Here is a 22,744-nt window from a genome sequence, read left to right on the forward strand (position 1 = left end):
TAAATTTTACTTGAGTATGAGACTCTAGAAGGCAAAGCATCAAAGAGCAAAAGTTATACAGACCAGACCCAAAGCAGGGTAGTCACCTACCAAATAAATGTCCTGGGCTTCAGAGAGCTCAGGAAGAAAACATCTTTGAGCACAAGAGCCCAACAAAGATACGTGGTAAAATGTAAATGTCCTGTTGGAAAACCCTGTGCCCTCAGTCCCATGTGAGCTGTGCTTTTTACCTGCTGGCCATGTGGGAGGCTGTACAGGAGCAGGCTGCTCCCATTAGCAGGCATGTTTCAAGAAGGGTGCCTGCCTCATAGGATTTAGAGCTGTGGTTAGATTTTTTCCTTGAACTGAGCTCAGTAAAAGGAATATATAAATTGCATGAAGTCACGTGTATTACAGAAATAAGTGATGTGTTACATATTTTGCTATATTGCATACAGCCATATACATGGGACTTCTGCCTTTAAAATCTCAAATCCTACATACAAAAGCTCAGAATGAAAGGAAAAATATTTTCACTGGAGATGCATCTGGGTCTGTGTGTAGTTTGACTTGTTTGAGAGTAACTCATTTATTGTCAGCTTTTTGTAACCATCGAAAATCTGTTAAAACCATCTTTTAAAACCACAACATATAAAGATATTACCAAATTCCCTAGAAGAAAGTGCTCTAGATCTCACATCTCTGACTATTAAAAGTATGATGTTCTTATTGTTGGTGTTTACAACTACTTAGAACAATTTTTTTTATCAAAATATGATTGATATATTTCTTTTTCTATTTGAGACATTCTTCTAGAAGAGACTGTTGTGGACCAGTATTTGAGAGGCAACCATGGTTTTTATTCTCCTGCTTTTAGTTTGCCTGAGGACAAGGCCAGTTCTGTGTGCAGATTCCAAATTGTTTCTCGTTTATTAAGTATTTTGTCTTGGAGAAGCCAGGTGCAAACCTTCAGCAACGTGCAAATTATTCTTGTTCACAATCAGAGGTAGCAGCAGAAACATCCTCTGGCAAAAGTAGGTGTTGCAAAAATTGTCTAAGGTGTGATTGGTGAGGAAATGAAATGGAAAAAACCTAGCTCTAATAGAACAGCTATTTATAAGCTAAGAAAGGAGTTGGCAAATGTGTTTGGGTGTGTTTTTAGCCTCTTTGGCTTTCTAGGAGGATATTATTGGCATCAGGTAGAAAGTAAAACTGTTGAAGGAGAGAAAAAAGCCTTTAAGACCACTGTTTAGCTATTATAAGGGGGGAAAAAAAGGATTTTTAAAATCAGAGAAGAAATAAAGACACTAAACTAGAAGGAACTAGGTTATTAATAAAATAGTAAATAAATGTAGAGTTTAAAAAAAACATAGATGATGTTCGAGAAACTATGCAAAATGGCAAACAATGAGATATTGCTCTAAAACTGTACTTAATACCAAGAGCAAGGCCACAGGCCTGAAGGGAGGAACAGAGATAAAGAGGATGCTTGGTTTGAAGATCATGCCTCAAAAGAGACAGCTATGAATCATGAATAATTTATACCCAGTATTGCCATTTGAAGTCAAATAGATCAAGCTTAGGACGTGAAAAAAATCTTTAAAGACTACAGATAACCATCTTGAAGCTTTAGTTAGCAGCTTCACAGATAGAGGTAGATCTAGGTGTATGTAATCACCCTAGTCTAAATCCTACAAGGTATTTAAATGGCTCCCTCTTTTCAAGAGGAGACCTTTGAAGAAGTATTTGTTTCTCAGACAGTCACATTGAGGATAAAGGTTCACAGCTACTACAAAACTGGTTTCCCTTGGGAGTCCCTATTCCATGTCACAGTGTGTCTTGCCATCACATTGTATGTTTGCAGGCCCAAAATGCAACCTCTTAATATCTTAAAAGTGAGGTTACAACAATGTGAACCCCATGGGTAATGTCTTTTTAAGACTTTTTTCTTTTAACATTTGAAAATGCTATATCCTGGAAAGCTTTTAAAAATGAACTGGCAATTGTGGATCCAAAGCTCTGTGAAACGTGCAGGGAAGGATGGGTTTGGAGTCCCACAGGACTGTGGTGAGGGAGCTGTGCATGGAGCTGTACCAGGTAGGCTGGGCTGCACCCTGCACATGGCAATGTGATTTGATGGCCCTGGAAGCCAGATCTCTGGGGGATCTCCTATGTTATTTTTTTTAGAAGTTCAGGTGCTGTGTTTGTAAAAGAGAGGTCAGGCTGCAACAAGTGACAGGCATCAGAAAAGGTTGATAGGCTCCAAAGAGTCTTTCAAAGTGTTTTGCTCTTTCTACAGAAAACACTTTGTTTTGATCTTTCTGCAGAGGTTGCCAGACTTCAGGGTGGGGTGAGAGGTTGGATGCAGAAATGATGCAGTGGTTGCTCACTCTCTCTAGGACAGTCATGATGTTACCTCAGATGCCAGAAAGACAGAAGGATACTCAAAGCCCGAGGCAAAGCAATAGAATTGCAAACATTAACTTGTCACACCCAACATAGTATTTGCTTTGAAGGGGCTCATGAGTTTCCTGAAAGTGATGTAGGTATGGAAACGCCATCCAGTGTTCTTCAGGAAGCAGAGATCCCCACCAGCAAAGGCAGCTCTGCTCTTCCATGGTGCCATGCCCAGCAGCAGGGGCTGTTCCTGGCCCAGCTCTGCTGGCCATGTTCCCTAGGAAGCACTTGGCTCTTCATGTGCACAAGGTGCAGGAGGAGGAGTAACCAAAGGAGCATTGAAAACACTGCCTGACTCTTTCATTCTACTGAACTCAGGGGCTTAATTTGTATCATGACTTTCAGTTTTTAATCTATCAATGATAGTAGTGTTTTCAAATTGTGTCCCAGCAGCTCCCTACCAGATCAATATGAAACATTTTATTATTTCTAGACGTTCAAAAGAAGATGACTGATGGTAGTTTTTGAAAAATACATATTTTACTGAGGTAGTTTCCTCCTTGTTTTTTGATCCTAACATCTCTATGTGAACACATTTTTAAGCCAAATGAATGCTGGAAATCATGAATGTAGGTATAAACAAAGTTCTTCAAGCAGCTCTCAACATCAAACAATTGATCCGTTGTTCATTTGTATTACCTTGAGCAAGCAACCTTGATTTTGGAATGCAATTCCACTATCATGGGAATTTTATCTCAAAGAAAAGAGTTTGTATCTCCCAAGTTTACATTTCCAGAGTAAATGTATTAAATGTCATAAAATTAATGCTCCTCATTGTGCTTCTCTAAAAAGTTACTTTTTCCTTTAAATCTGTTTTTGTGTTGTAAGATTCTTTTTCATGGGTAGTCTCTGGTATTCTCTAATAATAAATTCCTTTGATGAAATTTTTTACTTATCAACAAAGATAGATTTTTTTTTTTCCTCTCTTTTAGAATGGAAGGATATCCAAAGTTTTTCCTATACCTGTACTTGATAGTATGTTAGTTTTTCTGTAAATATTGTCATAGAGTTGTTGACAATCCTTGTTTTTCAAAATAACAATGGGAAGAAAATGAATTTTTCTCATTTTCGATAATATTTTTGCTTTTTCTAGGATAAAATCAAATAATAGAATTACTCAAGAAGATTTTTTCTTAGCTCAAACCCTTAGCAGTAGTGCAGTGACAGTATGCTGTCATGAGTGCCCTGGTTATTGCTCTTGCATTTGTATAACCAAAGTCAATAAATTCAGTTCCAGGATTCTGCAGTTTCACCTTAGGATTTTGTAATCCTAAGGGACATAATTCACCAGCTCTGTTTCAGACCAGACATTTGCTACCATTTGATAAGAAAGAAAATTTTGGAGAATTACAAGGATGGTTGAAAGCATTCAAACTTGTTTTCTGCTGGTTTTGCATAAGTATTTCTGGGTAGCAGCAGAAGGTAATCAAATCAATGTCTTTTCTCTGTGTCTATTTGCATTCTGCATTAGTAGAGAAGGAGTGTTAAGAAAGGTCAAATAGTTATTGCTGTTTGTAATTTGAATTGGTAGGGTGTGAACTCACTGTAATACTTTTGGAGGGAGGCAAAGGAAATGAGGGGTTGGGGGGCATTTTTAACCTGCACTCTGAGAATGTAAGCAAGAATAGCACATTATTTGCAGTAGTCCAAATTTTTCATAATTTGCTCAAATTTTGGAACAATAGGCAAGAAAGAAAAAATAACAATTACTGACCACTTGGATAAACATTTCCAGTCTCTAGCATTAAGACACACAAAGGGTGTTGTGGCGCTTTACACATTAAATCTTGAAAAATATTTTCAAATTCTCCTATATAGGGCATGATACAAGAAAGTATTATTACATAAATTTTATCCTGCAGCTCTTTAGCCTTAATTATGCAATCTTCTTGAGAGTAGCAAAGAACTCACTTAATAGACTGTATCACTTTTGGAGATAAGTGGCATATTTTTAGCTTCTGTAATGTACATTGAAATGAGGGCAATTATGCCTTGTTTCAAAAGGCAACGTTAAAACACACTCTATTTACAATTCAGAATTTGTTTTAACAATACAAAATGAGGGAGTTAATGTTTGAGAATATACAATGATGATGACAGCTATTTGAACATTAGACCATGCTTATTGTTAGGCTACTGAATTCCTCTGTGAGAATGTGTTGTCAGTCTTATAAGATGGGATATGGAATTGTAGGTAACACATATCTAAAAATGAAAGTAGAATATTTTGTAGTCACAAAGTGCAGCAGAGAGTTTCAGTAGTTTGTACATCATGCACACACTTTCATTTAACATCCTATTCTCTTTTTGTTTTTCCCATTTTTTTTGAGAAAAGTAATTAACAATTAAAGCTCGCTGTGAAGGTCTCTTTAAAGTTAGTGATGTTAATTTATTTTTATTTCCTTTTTCCATGTCTTTTTTTTAACATATGGCTGAGTTTGAGTATTATTAGCTGCCATGGATGCTGCCTGGCTCTTGTTACATGTGACACAGACTTGTATGTCTTATTTCCAACCAGCCTTTCAATTATATCTATTCAAATACAGTGACAACAAAACAGCATCTTGGCTAAGTAGGTTACTAAAAATGCAGTGTAATGACAGGGGTTTGAGAAACTAGAAATTGCACTTGCAAAGTGAAGGGATTTAACTGTGTAAGAACAGCCTTAGAGGAATATGTTTATTATTTAGGACATATATGTGCCCCAGGCAAAATGAAACCTATTTCAAATGAACTATCCCTACTCTATACACATTATGAACACTAAGCTGTCCTCATCTTCACACATCCTAATGAATTAATTTCATTAATTTTCACCAGCAAGGGAAGAAAATACCTAAGACATTCTCTTATAATCATTGTACTACAAACATGTTTTTTTGACATAAAAAGGGTCTGGAAGTGAAACATCAGTACAGAAATTGACCATCAGTACTACACTGATCAGTTTGCAGGCTGCAGAGATCATCTAGTGCTCTGCAGATGAAAGGATGAAGTGCTCAGGGTCCTTGTGATTTATCACAGGATTGCTTGAACTTTAGTTGTTTGAACAGTGCACTAAAAAATATTTATTTGTATCAATGGTTTAAACATTGTTATTACCTATTGCAAAAATGCTTAATACTCAGACTTTTTTTAATTCTAAAGTAATTGTGACCATACATTGTTCTTCACTTCTATGTCACCTGGTCTGATCCTTTGGAACCTAAGATTTCTGCCTGCAATTCATTATATTTGGGTTTAGCTGCAACTCCAGGAGTGGCATTGCAGTGATTTTCTCTTGTGTTGTTTCTGAAAAATCACTCAGTGGTTGGAGCAGGATGATTTCATTGCCAAGCAGGAATTATAGGAGGGAGTTGGTTTAATAAGCTTTGTCTCAAGGAGTCACCAGTACTAATGAAAATATATTCATAGGGGCATAAGAGGCAGCACAAGAATTTTTATGCTTGGTTATGTCCAGGAAGTGTTTTAAGATATAGACTCACCCTGTTAACTTGCTGATTTTATCATAGAAGTAGAAACATTCACAATTCTAGTTTTTCTTTCTTTTTAATTATTCAAATATCCTAAAAGATCAAATAAGTTTCTTGCTATTAAATGAACAAATATTATTTCAAGGCAGTGTTCTATCATATCTACAGAAGTATATTTAATGCAGAACCAATCTTGCTTGTAACATCTGTGTTTTGTAATTACCCAGCAATAAGTTCAGTGAAAATGCTTGTAAGATCCCACATTATCCCTTATTCTCTGGTTACTTATATATTAATTCTTTTTTATCCTTATCTGACCTTTCTGGAGCTCAGTTTAAGCTTTAGCAGGCCATGCTTTTAGATATGGAAAACTTTATGAAGGACAGACTCAGAATAAAACCTTGACCCTCAAGAATCTTTGGTCATGTGGGGAGTTATTATGAGGAGGATTTCAGGCCCCAGCAACCCTTTTCCTCAGGGACAGTCATGATTTTGTTTGGCTGAGGTAAGTCAGTGTTCATCGAGTCTAGGAAAATCTGAGAGGAAAAAAAAAGGCTGAATTAATGTCACTGGAATTGGAAGAAAGTCTTTAACCTCTCTCAATAAATGAAAAGTAGTAATCAAGGAGCCTTTCAACTGTTTGTGTGATTAGGTAGAAGCAGGTGGATTTCAATACCTGAGTCTCTAGAGATAGAAACCTGAACAGAAAAGTCAGATTCTCTCAGTCTCAGAGTTTGAAACCTATTGATTCCCTAGGAGTAGTGTTGGTTTTTTTCCCTGTCAATTAAACCAAAAAGATCTAATCTGTCACTGTGAGGAGAGATGGCCAAGTGGAGGAGTTTTTGTGTCTGGGTGCTTTCTGCAGCAGCTCCAAGGGTGATGTCCCTGCAGTGCCATTGGTGGCTGCTGCCCTGGCCAGATCTCCCTGCCCTCCATCCAGACCTTCCCCAGGAGTCCCACAGCAGCCAGCAGGGTGATGGCAATGCCCTGCCACAGAGCAATGTCATTTCTAGTCTCTTGTGGTCACAACTGAACACAGAGCTGAAAGCAGGCAAACCCTGGCTATTGGTTACCTGTATTGCTTGGTTTCACTGGGTTTTTGTTGGATATGGCAGTTGTGTTAAATTCCATGGCCTCAGCCTGGCCTGTTAGGATGCCCCTGGTTTTCCTATTGCTCTGCTGCCACAGGATGGGTCCATGGTGATTTGCAAAGGAACTCCAGAGCAGAGGATGAACACAGAGGTGCTTGAATGACTCAAGTGGGAAGGCAACTGTAGATTTTTAGCCAAGGGCTGAAGCAGCCAGTACAGGAGAGAGTCCAGTTTATCTGCCCTGAGCTTCTCCCAGCCATTCCAGGTCAGGCCTCTGTCCTTCATGGCTGCCCTTCATTCTCTAGTGCCCTGGCAGGTGTCCTGGGAAGCCTTTGCTTTGTCCCTGTAGTCCTGTCTGTCTCTACAGGGATGATATAAGGATAAATGGTACTGGGGAGTTCTGATTTTGCAGTTCTAAAAAAAATGCTTACATAGATCTTGGAAGTCTGCAGGACAGGGAGGATTCAAAATGCCAGTTTACTGAATTAGTTTGTTTATTCAATCATGTACATTTTAATGTAAATTCGTATTTGCCACACACCTAACCAACTGGAAAAAATGTAGAATGTATAAAAGTTAGGGAATGAAGGGAATTGTATTTCAGTTTCATTCTCTGAAGACACAATCCTGAAATTTACATTATTTTCAGTGAGCCAATTATTCAGTAGTTAAACTTTAGTAAATGTTCATTAATTAATATCATTTGATCCATGAAGGACCAGCAGGAGTATGTGGATTATTTCAGGAAAAATTTGTTCACATTTTAGAAATGACAATGTCTTGTCCATTATTCTCCAAAAGAATATGCAAGTGTAGTTACCTTAGACTGGTGTTTATCCCCTAAGAGCAAGGTCAAACTCTTGTACAGAAGTGTCTGTAACCCTTTTTAATGGTATTATACCAAATTCAACTCCTCCTGTGTTTTCTTTCAAATTATTATATTTGGGTGCAGTAATGTGGTGGTTCATGCTAGTTGAAATCAGGAAGAGTTTGAATAAAAAACAAAACCAAAAAAATTTATAAGCAAAAATATTCCTTGTTGACACTCTTACTAAGATAGGTGGCTATTCACAATGGAAGTAAAATCTGAAGGTGTAGCTATTAAGGTGTTTTAGGGTTATTTTAAGGTGATTGGCTTAGAATTGAGGATTTCCATTGAGGCATCAAACAGAATAATAGGCCTTTCAGTTTATTGTCTGCCTTCTGTTTTAAGTGTTTCACTGTCCTACAGAGAGAGTGTTCTTCTAGCAAGCATGTTTAAGGTAATAATTTAATATACCTTTTTCAAAAACAAGGATATTGAGATAAATACCTTCCCATACCATAAAGAGAACAACAATAACACACAGAACACTTTCGTAGTCATCTGGATTTTCTGACTTAGAGCTTATGTCATTATTTGCTCCTCTGTAGAGTGGATACAAACATGTTTAACTTCTGCCAAAAGCAGGATGCAGGTAGTAGTACCTTGTACCCATTCTTACCCAGCATCTTCAGACAGGAAATGTTGGGAGTTCTCAGGCAGATCTCCCTGGCAATGCCATATGCTACAGTCAACCCTTGCTAGAGCCTGAGGCTGTGTGTGGGGCTGGCAGGGATTTCTAGGGGCACTGGAGATCCACTTATGCCCATTTTTAATGTCAGGACTATTTCCCAATGCAGATCTACAAATCTGATTGCAGCTGTCATATTTTGCCTTAATGAAGAAACAGAAGATGACTCCTGGGGTTTTTTGAGCATTATGAAACCTCTGGGGACTGCATATCTGCCAACAGTTCAATTCATTAGGAAACAACATTGAAATAAAATATAAAAGCCTGAAAATACATCCTCTTCCACAAACTAATAGCCCTGAATATATTTTCCAGATAAAACAGAAACCAGACCCAGATTTACTTATGTGGTTTAACAGATGCATAGCAAGGGGAATATTTAATTACCCATCTATCAATTCTGAGCAATGCACTGTCTCTATTGCATAGCTCCCATTAGCTCTCTAAACCTATAAAGAAAAGGAAGAAAATAAAAGGTATTTACAAATATTGCCTGACCAGTCTTGTGGCTCCTCTGCAGCTTGTTCAATTGCTATTTATTAGTCTTCTAATGCCTTTGTATCTAATTAAAAATTCAGGACAGGCTCTGTAAGTAAGCAGTAGACAATATCTGGTCTAAAAAAAGGAACTACCCAGTCATAGAAATGAACTGGGAATACCAGAAACTCCATCTGTCCTGAATAATTACACATTTACAAACTGTTTAGCTTAGTACAATATTTTATATGTTCAAAACAACTGGAATAGTGAGAAGAAGTGCAATTTATGTAGGACTTGTATGAAATTCATGGAAACCTATTAATAGAATTTCAAGACATAAGCTACTTTTTTCCTCTTGGTCTGTGATATGATTTCATAAACTCTCTGATTTTAGGATTTCTACTATGTTCATCTCTACCAGCATTGATCATTGTTATGATTTAAAAACAGCCTGGTCGTTTTACTCCTTTGATCATCAACAGTCTTTTCTTCCAGTCTAGTTCCATACTTCCAAGTATTTTTATAGGTCATGTTTTCTCAACTCCTTACTTGTTAGTTTCCCCTGCACTACCCTGTCTTTCTCAAAATATTGCACTTAAAAATGATCTGTTTTATTAATCAAGAAGAATGCAGTAATTTTTTGATATAAATTTTTCACAGAGTAGCGCAGTGAATATTTCTCCCAAGTTTACTCACAATGCTGAGTAACCCATCTCAGGGGCAGGGTTTTGCACTGATATCACAATCTCTGTCCTTTGTGGACTACTACAGCCCCCCAGTTTTTGGGTTTTTTTTTTTAAAACTACTGATGTTTTTATACTTGTGCAGTTGATTATTTCCTTCCTACAATCTTTCCCTCTTAAAGGAACTAATTACAAATTTTGACATGTCCTATTTTCCTTTTCCCAAAGTGCAGCACATCCTTCTCAATATAATCCATGTGTGCATTCTGTTTAACAAATCCTATACCCCTGAATCACTTGTTGCTTTCTTTGTAACAACTACTCATTAGTTTGTTTATTACTTTGTTTTTGCAGCTGCATCCAAATTTTGCAAGTTGGCGAATTTTTGTTCTGAAGACTTTTCCATCAGTTAATCCTTTTTTTAATTGGAGAATCTCATTGCCATTCATGGATGGGGTCTTATACTGGGAGCAAGAAGATCCCACACCAGAAATGGTATTTTCTAAATAAGATTTGCCCTCTTTGAGCAGTGATTGTTGACCTACATCAATAGTACAAATTATCTTAAACCCATCTCAGTTTCTGTGTGTGAAGTCAATTGCAGGTGTTTATATAACTCAGATGATATCAAGTGTCAACATGTACTCTATTAGAAATGATCTAAACTAAACCAATGCTGTTTACCCAAGGTAGATTTTAGTGAAAAAACAAAAGAAAAAAATACAGATAATGTCTATGGACATTATAGTTGTTTTAATGAAATGTCCATGAGGCAGAAGGTTTATAGTTAACTTTTTTTAAGAGTCCCCAGTATTACTGGACTCTTAAATTGGACTCCATTTGCTAAGTTATGTCTTACTGCTTGGTCAGTGACTCTGGAAGAAAATTCAAGTTGCATGTAAATGTTCGGTTTGGAGAGAAACAAGCTGGTAATTCAGGGTGATTTACTTCAGATCAGAGAAACAGAGGGATGTTTGTAATATTCCAGTTGGGTTTTTTTAGCTGTTGCTGGGATTTGCTGGGATTTGCTAACTAAGGGACAGAATTCTGACATCTGGCCCTTTGAGTTAATCTTGTATTTCTGCAGTGCATGCAAAGGAAGAGCAGCAAATAAATGAATTAATTTCAGCAAAAGCCATCAGGTCTTAGGAAGCTTAGACTCAAACAAGCCTTGTCCTTCTCTGCCCATAACCCAGCCCACAGCTCAAATGTTCAGCTTTGACATGACAGAAAGAGAGTAGTGGAGTTAGTAATGGCCAAATCTCAGCCATCCTGATTCTCTCTCCAGACACAAAACAAGTATTGCCCTCAGGGATGTGAAGGTGTTGGTTGCTGGGAGGTATAAAGCTGGAAACAAGTATTTGTTTTGAAATTAAGAAAATATACACACTGGAGGTTTCCTCCAGTTTCAAATGCCTTAATACTAGCCCCAAGATCCTTCTGTTTTCTAACTGTTCAATTTTGTATTCTCTAACACCCCTTCTTTCATTCTGGTTTCTCTGGGTTTTTTTTCACCTAAATTTAATTTTGGGGAAGAGTTTGTGGGAGTATAGTGTAGCCCTCTTTCCAACATTTCATTAATTTTTCCATTGCCTCCTCCACTCTATCTCAGATTCTATCTCCACCAAAGCATTGGCATTAGTTTGTACTGAAATTCTGCACTGAAAGTAATTGCATGAAGTGTCAAGATTATTTTAGCAGCATGGGAACTCAAACTTTTAACTAGGGTACTCTGGCTGCACCTAGGTTGCTATTAAATTTGGAATCTTTTTTTTTTTGTCCTTACTGTTCATGAAACTTTTGAAAATATGTTCATGCTAAGGGTGTAATTATAGGTAGAGTGTGGGTATGGCTGAGGAATACTGGGCTTAATGTAATTTCCAGCATGCTAATAAGTCACTCAAGGAAGCCACGAGGACCCTTTGGGCTCTGTTGGCTTTAAGAAAATATTTGTAGGAAATAGAGCAGATTCATGTCAACTGCTATGTTATTGGAGTTTTTTTCCTGCTTTCTATTATTTAGATGTCACAGCTAGATCAAAATAAAATCTAGTTTTGCATGTCTGTGGTTATAAAAACAAGAGGAGCAATGAAAATCAAGCGCAGGGTAAGCACAGCAGAAGAAATACATACTCAGGACATTCTTCCAAATTTTTATGCTCAGCAGGCCTATGAATGCAGCAGCAGCAGGCTGAGTTGCTTTCATGTGCTTTTTAACTTAGGAATTAACTTTTTGCTGCTTTAAAGTGCATGCTAGCTTTACTTTATTTTAATGCAAACAAAATGGACTGGTGTGTGTTATCATATTAAAAACTATAGATGCCAAATTATGGGAGTACTCCAGGTGAATACTAACAGCTTGAATGACCATGCACTGAAAAAAGAATGATTTGCTTTGCATGAAAAAGGAATTTTTTCTCTTTTGTATTTTACTGTTTATTTCCCAGTATGCACCTCGTTCACATCAACAGAACATTAGAGAATGTTTTGTCACCAGTGCTCTCAATCAGGGTGTAGGAAGCTTGTAGCATGTCAAGATTTTATTATTTTCTATCTCTGGTCAAAAATAAAAAGAGTTGATTAGAGAATGGCTCAAGCAGAAAATTAAAGAAAATAGCAAATAGAAGAAACTCAAATTAGGGCTGAAATATAGATAGTTTTTAATTTGGGCAGGATGAGACTGGAAGTACACTTGGGTGCAATGCTGCCATTTGTGCTGTCTGAGGGGAGATGCTTTTATTGCTGCTGATATTTTTGCTTCAGGAGCCCTGTGTAATGGTGGTTATTAGCAGCTATGGCTGGCAAACATGCTGCTCTCCTGTCCTCTTTTGCACCTTTGTTTGTTTTCCTGAGAAAATGAGAAAAGTTTACTGCTTCCTTCAATACTTGACTCAGTACCTTCCTTGGATACAATGGCAGCAGACTCCATGAGGCATAGATTGCTGCATTCTGGTCTTGCCCTGCTCATGAGACTGAACACATCATTGGTGCTTAATGTCCAGAGATTAAAGAGCTGGAACTTGAATTAATTCTCCATCTCTTTGCTTGTTCTCCTGTGTCATGTACAGCAGGCTCCTCTCAACTCTAGCGTCTCTCACTTTCCTTTTTGAATAAAACAGCAATACCAGTCTTGTAGAAATAAAATGGGTGGGGGTATTTCTGAAGTCAGAATAAACACAGATGTCTGAATTTAAATTAAAATACTTGCCAGAACTATAAAGTAAGGTAAAAATTGCAAGCAGACAGAGAAATCCCCAACCTGCTTACAATTCATTGTTCTTTTTGAAAGCAGGAAATGAAAGACAAGGGATATCATGCATATACAAGAATATTAATATGCAGTTCCTCTTTACATCTCTCCTCGTTGTCACTGGTTTTCTTTCCACCAAGAAGTAAAACAGTACATATGTCTAGAAAAATACATTTTTCTGTTTAGTTAGTAGGGTTAAAATGGTGTTTTTATTAAACACTGAGTACTTCTTCATTTATCATTCTGAATTCCTTTGCTTGTTTCCAAGGAGATAGAAATATGAAGGAAGGCCATCTGAGACTCTGATTTGTAAGGCTGTTCTCTTTAATGAAATTTGAATGTGCCTTATTTTAGGAAACAAAATAAACTTGGAGCCTCTGTAGTAAAGAGGTTGGGACTTTGAGTTTCACTTCTGTGCAGGCTCACTCTGTGTCTGGCAGTGGGAAGGGGATTGTAAAATGTTCAGTGCAGTGTCAGATCATCCTTTAGTGGCTCAGTTCTGCTGTTTTCTGCACTGAGGCAGTGCAAGTTCCCCCACCTGTCCAACTTTGCAGCAGTGGCTTTCTCCTGACAGGCAGAGGTTTTTTTATGGAGGACAGGAATGGGTTGTGGACAACAATTAGTTTTTCTTCCTGCGAGGAGTTCAGAAATGCCAAAGCCTGTAATTGTTCTGTCAGTGTAAATGCTAAGTTCTAACCAGAGATATCTTTCTTGGTTTAATTCTGTTAATAAAATCCCAACAGCCTGGAGGAAAGTCCTTCAGTTGTCTTACCTGAAGTAGTCTTCACCACCTCAGTTGTGTTTCTGAGTCCTGTGAAGGCGAACTGGTAAAGCCTCCAGGAGCGGGTGTCCCCCACCTCCACCGAGCTGCGCTTCCACTGGTAAATGATCTCTTCTCTGGGGTAGCCATCTTAGGGCAATGGAAAACACACACAGCTTTGTTTCATTGACACTGCCAGGCTTTAGGGTGCTTTGGGGAGTGAAAATACTACTAGCTGTTTCTGGAAAAAACTGGGGAAGCATATTACAAGTAAATTATAGATATGTTTTTCTCAAGTTACTTACTAGTGCCTTTTACTTATGTCACATTTTATTAATTATAAATTTTATTAGCACTTGAGATAAATTTTTAAAAATAGTTTATTCACTCTTGTGGACCTAATAGGATGCAATTTTGCCCCTCCTCCAGATGCATCTGCAGCTGGACCAGGAATTCACACCTTGATCTAACCACAAAATGTCAAATCTTTGGTTCCAGCTAGTACAATAGTAAAACAGCTGTGCACAGAGAGAAAGTGGAAGGCCAGGACACCTTGATGTTATAAGTAAAAATTTCTTGGTTTATGGTCAGATATAAGCATAAATTAATCACATAGTGTCTAGAAATTTTATAAATTTTATAGCAGTCCTTTATGATATTTGTGAACATATATGATGCATGAACTGAAAAAAAAATCAAAATAAAAGTAAAAATCCGTGGGGTATGTCTGATTAAGAACATAACCTTTACTGACTCTAAGTACTTAAAACAAATTTATAATAAGTTCTGTGTTGGTCAGAAAAAGGAATATTTTTAAGCATGTTACTTACAGCTTGAAAATTCCAGTGGGCAGGAGTGGACATCCATTGGGAAGTTATGTAACTGTAGCTGACACTCAGCATCAATTGTCAGCCTGAGAAGAAAGAGATCAGGAGATACATATATATAGGAAACTATTGCTATCTGTGTAATTACTGGAATATTCCAAGCATAGGAAGACATCATGGCTACTGATAAGCAATATTTCCTTTTTGGTTCCATAGACCCTGATCATCTACTTTCTGGACTGTGTAATGGAAGAAGGTATTAAAGTTCTGTTCCTGTGCATCTGAAATGGCAGCATTACTCATGACTGACAAATCCATAGGTAGGAAGATATACAGGTCATCTCATGAGCAGTGACAAATCTTTGTGTCACAACATGCCATAAAGCATTAGGAAAATATATTTTATGTGACAAAGATTCTATTTCAGAAATGATGGATGGGAGTCCAAATTTAGACATCTGCATCCAAGACAGCCATCTAGACTCCCTTCACAGCTAGTGCAGAGGCACTCTGAGGATACACTTCCTCTCACTCCAAAATAAGACATTCAAATTTATTCAGAAAAAAAATGTACCAAAAGGTGTTTGTCTCCACTGAATATTAGGAGAGTCTCCCTGATAACTCAGGTAGTGTAGCTAAGCTCAGCAAAAGACAATTACTTTCAGAAATCCCAAGTAAAATGAAATGTACCCTGTAGTGTTCCTGCTAAAAACTCCTCCATTTTTCACTCACTCCCAGCCCAGCCATGAGCTGCAGGATACTTGGACTTTGGAAGAGAGGGAAGAGGTGGGGTGAGAGATGGAAAAAGAAAAAGGGTGGGGTAAAATGTTTGTTTTAGGAGGTGTGTCTATGAAAGCTGTAGATTTGTGGTCTTTGCTGATTCTAGGGTGTCTCAGTGATGGGCCCTGGTTTGTCTCCAGGTTCCTGAATAAAGGTGCAATGGGCAAGTGACCCTGACTCTCATCCTGTGGGATGCAGAGGGATGCTGGGACCACCAAGGTAATGGAGTCCAAAGGCACAAGTCTCTGTGTTAGGGACTTAGGAAAAAATCTAATTTCCCTGTTCCCCTTCTTCATCTGATTGTCATCATCTCCAGTACCAGAGATAGTTGATTTCCTGCTGGGCAGGGTGGTTCTTAAACCTGGGGGAGGAGACTGAGAAAAAGCAATCAGCCCTTCTGGATCCCTCTTGAGGACAGAATCCCAGCTGTGTGCTACTACCACATCTCATTTCTGGGTTAATCATGGTTGAATCCTTGATGCTTCCCATGACTCACCAGCACAGCTAAATATACATTCACAGCAGATACCTGTTTGCCAGTTCTACCAGATACATCTCTTTCTAGTGGGGGAAAACAAGGAACTTGGAGAGAAAGGTAATAAAGCCCCAGCAGACAGTAGTGTAGCCAAGGCCAAATTTAACATTTGGAACGTTGATCTCGGCTCATCTTTATCAGATTAACTTTGATTTGCATTGGATTTCAATTCCTATTATTCTAATATGCAATAAATGTAAAGTAGCTATGAAATAAAACTCTTTTATAATTCAGACAGTTGCAACATTAGAAGGTTGTCTGAACCAAAGCTTCACATCTATTTAGTAAAATTATGAGTGTACTTTTCTTCAAAACTTTATTTTTGGCTACCAAGAAAGTGAAAGCAAAATAAAACTTTAACAAAATGTAGTCTAAAACTCAGATGTCTATCATCCTCTGTGCTTATGTCTATCATCTTTGATTGTATAATCTCATTTTAAATTACAAATTCTCTTGAAACAGTGCTATGTTTATCTACATTTTACATAAACCCAAATACCACATGTAAGAAAAAGTATAAAAAACAATCCCACAGGATTTTCACATTTTCAGAGTACATTACAATCATTTGGAATATGATATTTCAGTTGTTACCTCTGGCATACACATAATTATTGAAAAGGTACTTTGTCTTAAAAGAAAACCTATATACATGACTGAGGAACCTGTACAGGTTGACCACAACAAGTTCAGATCCATGAAAATTTGGGTGGAATGGGGCATATCCATAGGTTTGAGTTAAATATTCAGTGCTGGGATGGCAAAATCTTCTTTGCCTAAGATATTTGAGGAATAAATTGCTTTTCAGGGTGGAATTTCATCTGATTAAATTGTAATCAATTCAGAATAAGAGGCCTTTGATGTATGTAGTTAGTACATCATCAGTAGGTCCTTTTATACCATCTGCTTTATTCAAGGATATTTCACATTTATCAGTTTGACACAATAAAAAAGTAGAAGGGACTAAACCAAAGGCAAACAATAAAGCATACCTGAAAATGAAGACTAATTTCTATGAAAATGCCTATGTTAATGTTAATATAGGAAGGTGACTATTGTGGAGCAAGACAGTACAATCTGTAAGAAGAAATAGAACTTCTATTGTGCCAATATAAAATAAATTTCTTACAATTGATATTGCTAAATTCTTCCCTTTTTCAGGGTTATTAGCATAAATATGTAGAAAATCTCAATATTTTTTCCCTTCAGGTTAACGTCAAATGACCTGAATTCACAGGATTCTTCTCTTTGGCTTTCCTTAGAGAAAATTAAATTCAAGTATAAATACCTCAAAGTGTACAAGACTCTGCCATCATTCCAGATCCTGAGCATCCTGTTAGGAGTTGTTATCCAATGAGCATCAGCCTTCTTGGAATTCCGGAAAAACGTGTCTGGTATCCAGATCTTCCCAACCATGTTGCTGTTTAATCTGAGCACTTTTATAGTGCTGTTGAACTTCAGACGTCTGTCATACCACGTTTGGGCGAAAAATATATCAATTGTATATTCCTGTTGTGTTAACCAGAAATACTGATGAAAACATAGCATTTAGCATTCCACATTACTCCTGATATGCTTTCATTAATTTCATATGAACAAACTGGGAGCTATAGAAGGTGATACTAGAACTGATAAAACTGATCTCTTTTAGTGAAGTTTTGAAGCATCTTTTACCAAAGATTTTTGTTTTGAAACAATTTATTATTTTATTATTGAGGGTAAAACTAAGGTGCAAGTGAGTGTTATATGCATCTTTCTAATTCTTCATCCCCACATCTCAGCCCACATCTGCTCAGGTCAGAGAACAATTATTATTTCCTTGGATCAAGGACAGGAAAAGCTTGAGCTGACTAATTGCCTGTGCCCCCTGGTTGATCTCAGAAATGGTGAAGTCTCTGGAGAAGTTCTAGGCCTTTTACTTATTATCTCCTGGTGGAAAAAGTGGCAATATCACTCATTAATGCTTTTCCCAATTTGGTAGCAATCGGGAAGATTGGTTTCTCTGGAGTTAAACTGTTGCAAAGCGTTTGAAAGCATAAAAATTTGAGGATAAGTTAATTATTTTTGCATTTACAGCATATAGCTGAATTTTCTGACTTGTACAGATTTATAGCTCACTGAGTCCTCCCATCCATAATTAAAATGAGATTTTAAAAATAATGTAGGTATGACACAACATTAAGAACTAATGGAAGCTTTGTAATGTCAAAATGATGGAGACTTTGTAACAAGGCAAATGGGCAATCCTTTACCTACCATATTGATAGCATTCACAGGGCCAATGCTATTTACGTACATGTCAGTGTGAATTATTGTCGGTTTAACTGCAAGAGAAACAACAAGAATCAGTAACCAATGAAGGTCAAAATCAACTATGTGAAAGTCAAGCAGGAGCATGTTACTATGGCATCTCTCCTCTGTGGCTGCCTCACATTTAAATGTGCATATAAAATAAATACAAATGTGCAACCGTGTCTTCAGTTGGAAATTAGTTGGAGACGCTTTGGACAAATTCTTGTATCATTTATTATATCAAAACCAATTCCCTTATGCTGTGAGAACAAATACTGAAACCAGTGTTCATAGCCTAGAGAGGCTTGTCTGACTGAGAGGATCTGCATTTTGTCTCAGGTCCCAGCAGAGCATCAAAAAAACCCACTATCAACAAAAGCAAACTTAGTTATCTTATGATGCCTTGCATCACATGTTCTACATTGTAATGCCAAATGCAACATGACTGATGTGGCCTGCATAGGTGGCTGTAATAAGTAACAATTTTGTGAGCCCAAAGCCAAAATACTTAAGGCTCTAAGGCAGAAATTAAGAATAGTTGTTACATTAATTTATTTTGAAATTACTCCTTTTCAGCTTTTTTCTTATGTATCTTGGCTACAGCATGTTTGTTTTTATCCCAGATGATTTTAGGAATGCTTTCCTTCTTTTGTGTTTCTAAAGTCTTGGTTTAAATGAAGGCAAATTCCTCTGCTAATGTGCTGTATGCATACACTGGAGGTTAAAACCTCATGTTATCCTTTACTGGGAAAAATTCCTTAGATTATTAGCCACTATCAACTTGTTAGCTGCCTTCATTAACCTTGCTGCTCTCTGCTTTCCTCTGTCTACCTCATCCATGAAATCTGTGCCTCTTTCTATAATCTTCTTACTGCTGTTTCCTCTTCTGCAGAGCTATTGTCTGCTTGCTCTGTGCTCTCATGGGGCTTCTCAAACTGACTTTCAGCAATTCAGAGAGGTTTTTTCCTTCCAGTTACCTCAGTAATCAGTGGAGAGGAAGATCCCTCCAAAAGGTGATTGAGTCAAATAAGACTTCCACTCTGAGTGCAGGCTTGGCTCTATTTACCTACATTGGTGAGAATCATCTGGGCAGGCTGGCTTTTCTTGACTGCAGTTATCTCTTGTGAACCTCCTCCTCTGTGCCCTATTCTGTGCAAGCCTGCTGCTGTTGGAGGCTCTGTATCCATCACATCATACAAAGATTAGGCTGTATTAGCCTCTTTTTGGTCTTTCTTTCCATTTTATTATTTGTGATTCCCTGACAGAATCTCTTAGGTACAAAAAAAGATAAAAACTTGCTTTTTCTTTCCCCAGAAGTTTAATTCTGAACATCATATACAGGTAAATCATCACAAGCTGCCTGATTCAGCAAATTATAACACCCTTATTAGATGTCTTAGGATAGATTCAGCCATCTTAATTTATGCCAGCTTCCAAATCATGACTAATTTACATGCTTCAGATGTTTTTCTGCACTGCATTTTAGTCTTGTAACTACTTTGAATGGATTCTGCTTCCTGAGTAGCATAATATGACACGAAAATTCTTTCTCTTCACTGTTTAATTGACAGTGATCTAAAACCAAAATCAACATACCTCCGATGTCAGGTCTCAATTTGTTGTCATATCCTTCCAGCAAACCATTTAAAATAAGAGTCACATCACTTTCATGGACTTTGGGAGTCAAAACCCAAGTCTTATTTGAAGTATAATCTTCATAATCATCATCTCCCTTTTGTGTGGAACTATTAAAGAGACAAAAATTAAGAGAAGAAAAGCCTTGAAAGATACAAATTTGAAGGTAACTTCTTTGGAAGGCAGCACACACACATTTAAGATTTTAATAATACTGTGAAATCATATTAAAAATTTCTCATTTTCAAAATGAGATTCCCAGTAAAGATGCCAAATAACAGTGGAGGTTACAGTTCATTTTATCAGCATTTCCTTTTAGTACAGTTGAGTTCACATTGTCTGTTCAAAGGTACATCAGGGCTCATCACCTTTGTCATGGCTATTTTTTCACTCATTGACTCAGGTGGGACCTGTTATGAAACAAATCTGTCACTTAGCTTATGCAACTCTCCACTAAAATATCACTTATTATGGGCACATTGTTGTTGCTTTACTTCTGTTGGACAGAATGATTTGATGAAACACATTTCTGACAAGACCAATAATTATATTTATTCAGACAAACTTCTCCTGCAGCTTTTCTCCACTCTGATGAACTTGAGTTTATTGTGCATTTGGAAAGTTGAGCACAAATTTCTGCCAAGGGTTTTCCTTTTCCCTTTGGCTAACCCTTACCCACAGAGGATAAAAAGTCTGTCTGCTGGGCTTTTTCTGCTCCTCAGAACTATGAGAGCAGATCTAATTCAACCTGCTTAGTACAGTAAAAAAAGCAAGTTCAGAGTCAGAAATGTGTAGACTAGTCTTAATGGGTGTTTTGTTTTCCCAAAATCAGTGCCTCCAGTCCTAGAGGAGAACATTGAAACTACTTTAGAAAATGACATAATCAGATATTTTCATTTCAGAATCTTGGTGGTAATCAGCTGAACAGTGCTAGGCAACTGCATAATATGCCAGTGCCCTTCTTTCCTGCTTCTGTGACAAAATTTAAACACTGCTGGCTAGATATGGAATATCTTCATGGTACTACAAATGTCTTAAGCCAGTGGAAAGAGTGATAGGGTGGAAATCAGAAAAATTAATTATTTTCTAGTTGCAGACAGAATCTGGAGTGGGAAAGAGCAGAGAGAAGCAGATTCTCATGGGAGCTGGGTCTTCTGCATGGCACACAAGATTGAAAGAGGCCCAACTGGCCATGGCCATGGGTGCAGTAGGGAAGGGACCATTCCTCCCAGAGCCTGAGAGCACCATTTTATTAACAGCAATCTTTGCTCAGCTGAGGTTGTGCCTGCCCTTCCCATAGTGCTCTCCTGCTGCATCCAGCTTGTACCACCCAGAGTGGCCCAAAGGCTTTCCAGTGTTGGTGTCTGGGAGCTGTAAGCCACCTGCACAAATACAATCTTACTAGGAAAGAGGCTTTGGGTTCTTTCTACCCCTGGGCACAGCCTGACAGGGAAGAGCTGGAGCTCTTTGTGCCTCTCAGTGTAGGATGCTGCCTCCCAGGAGATGCTGAAGGCACAGGGACATTTGAAGCAGCCTGAGACTGTACAGGGCTCTAGCCACTAGGATTGTGCAGCATGGAGAGAGAGCTGGTCTTGCTGTGAGTTGAGCTTGGAGGCTGCTGAAGAATCTGATCTCCACCTTTGTTAGGTGGGCTGGGTACCAGGCATCAGCTGCAGCCTCCAGGCACCACCCAACCCACACTGCACCAGCCATGGGGGTCTGGGAGCTTCCCAGGTCAACAACTGGCAATGCAGCCTCTTCATTCTGGCTGACAAGCCTGGACTTGTAGAGTTTTATTAGGAATGAAAAGCAAAGTTTTAATTGGCAGTATGGTCCATAATATTCTGCTGGTAGTGACAAACAGGCCAATTTAATTAAATTGGGACAGATTTTTTATTTTTATTCAGTTGTCTGGAGTTCAAAGATCTAATTGTAATTCAGAGAAACATAATTGAAGCCAAATTTTCTCTCCTGGAGGAAAGGAAATACTTCTAAATAAAGTCTTTGCAAACAGAAGGCACTGGATTATATGTTTTCAAACTATGCCATGTGAATGAAGAAAAATAACTTTATTTATACAAAACCTATTCCTATTTTATAACCAATTAAACAACCATTCTTTCCAAAGAATATGTTTTTCTGAATGGAAAAGAAAAATAAATGCATTCTTTGACAAAGGCAATATGTTACTGAATATCAGTGCAATGAGAAAGCTTCAAACCTCAAACCAGCTGAGTAGTAGAGTCTGATCCACCAGAAAGTGCACAAGTAGAGGAATGTTTGGCTAGAGGTTTTCTCAGATCTAGAACAACCTAATTGAACAGCAGCCCACAGTAATTGAAACTTCTGTTCCTTCTTGGAAATTTGTATGACAGAAACAGCTGTTTGCTCATCTCTCATCTCAAGCCATTTTGGCAGTTCATGTCTCCAAAACCAGCAAATACTTTATGAAATTATTGTGAGACTGAGGAGGGAAAACACAGCCAATGTAGCTGGGGGAAAATGCTACTGAATTCCAGCTTTTAGGAGAATTCCACGAGGATCAGAAGTGAGGATGGGTATGCAGTTGTCTGTCTGTGTAAACCTTCATTCCAGCAAGAAAAATCAGAGGAGCTTCTCTATGCAAATGAGCAGAGCTTTAGCCATGCAATGGCATTAATACAATGAAAATTATAATGACAATACCCTTTTCATCTCCTTAAGATTTTCAGATCAGTCCTTCTGATTATATGGCTGAAATTTTGAAAGTGCTTTTAGTGTCCAACCCAAATTTGTTAAAGCCTAGATTATACCCAAATGAATATTGAAGTCTATTTTTATTTTTCTGTCTGCTAGAAATTTTCAAATCTAGTAATATAGATATGAAGAGAAACACATATTTACCTATTTGAAGATTAAACTTTCATTTTTTTTGAAGGTTCTTCTTTCTGATACTGATAAAATCTCACCA

The 22,744-nt window shown here is 37.7% G+C and overlaps 1 protein-coding gene across 5 annotated transcripts in view; it reads right to left on the bottom strand.

The window, feature by feature from the left end:
- GABRG2 (gamma-aminobutyric acid type A receptor subunit gamma2) overlaps positions 1-22,744 on the bottom strand; it is a 61,583-nt gene that overhangs the window by 17,521 nt on the left and 21,318 nt on the right. For 3 of the 5 annotated variants that reach the window (XM_050979767.1, XM_050979764.1, XM_050979765.1), the window contains exons 1-5: positions 19,756-19,897; positions 18,124-18,191; positions 17,156-17,376; positions 14,556-14,638; positions 13,738-13,875 (exon numbers count right to left, since the gene is read on the bottom strand). In XM_050979767.1, the coding sequence (XP_050835724.1) occupies positions 13,738-13,875; positions 14,556-14,638; positions 17,156-17,376; positions 18,124-18,165 (484 nt within the window). In that variant the 5' untranslated portion in view covers positions 18,166-18,191; positions 19,756-19,897. Of the gene's footprint in view, positions 1-13,737; positions 13,876-14,555; positions 14,639-17,155; positions 17,377-18,123; positions 18,192-19,755; positions 19,905-22,744 lie in introns of those variants that run through there. The other 2 variants (XM_009091344.4, XM_050979768.1) reach the window with 2 other exon arrangements.

Source organism: Serinus canaria, chromosome 13 (assembly GCF_022539315.1).
Source record: "Serinus canaria isolate serCan28SL12 chromosome 13, serCan2020, whole genome shotgun sequence".
NCBI classification, from domain to species: domain Eukaryota; kingdom Metazoa; phylum Chordata; class Aves; order Passeriformes; family Fringillidae; genus Serinus; species Serinus canaria.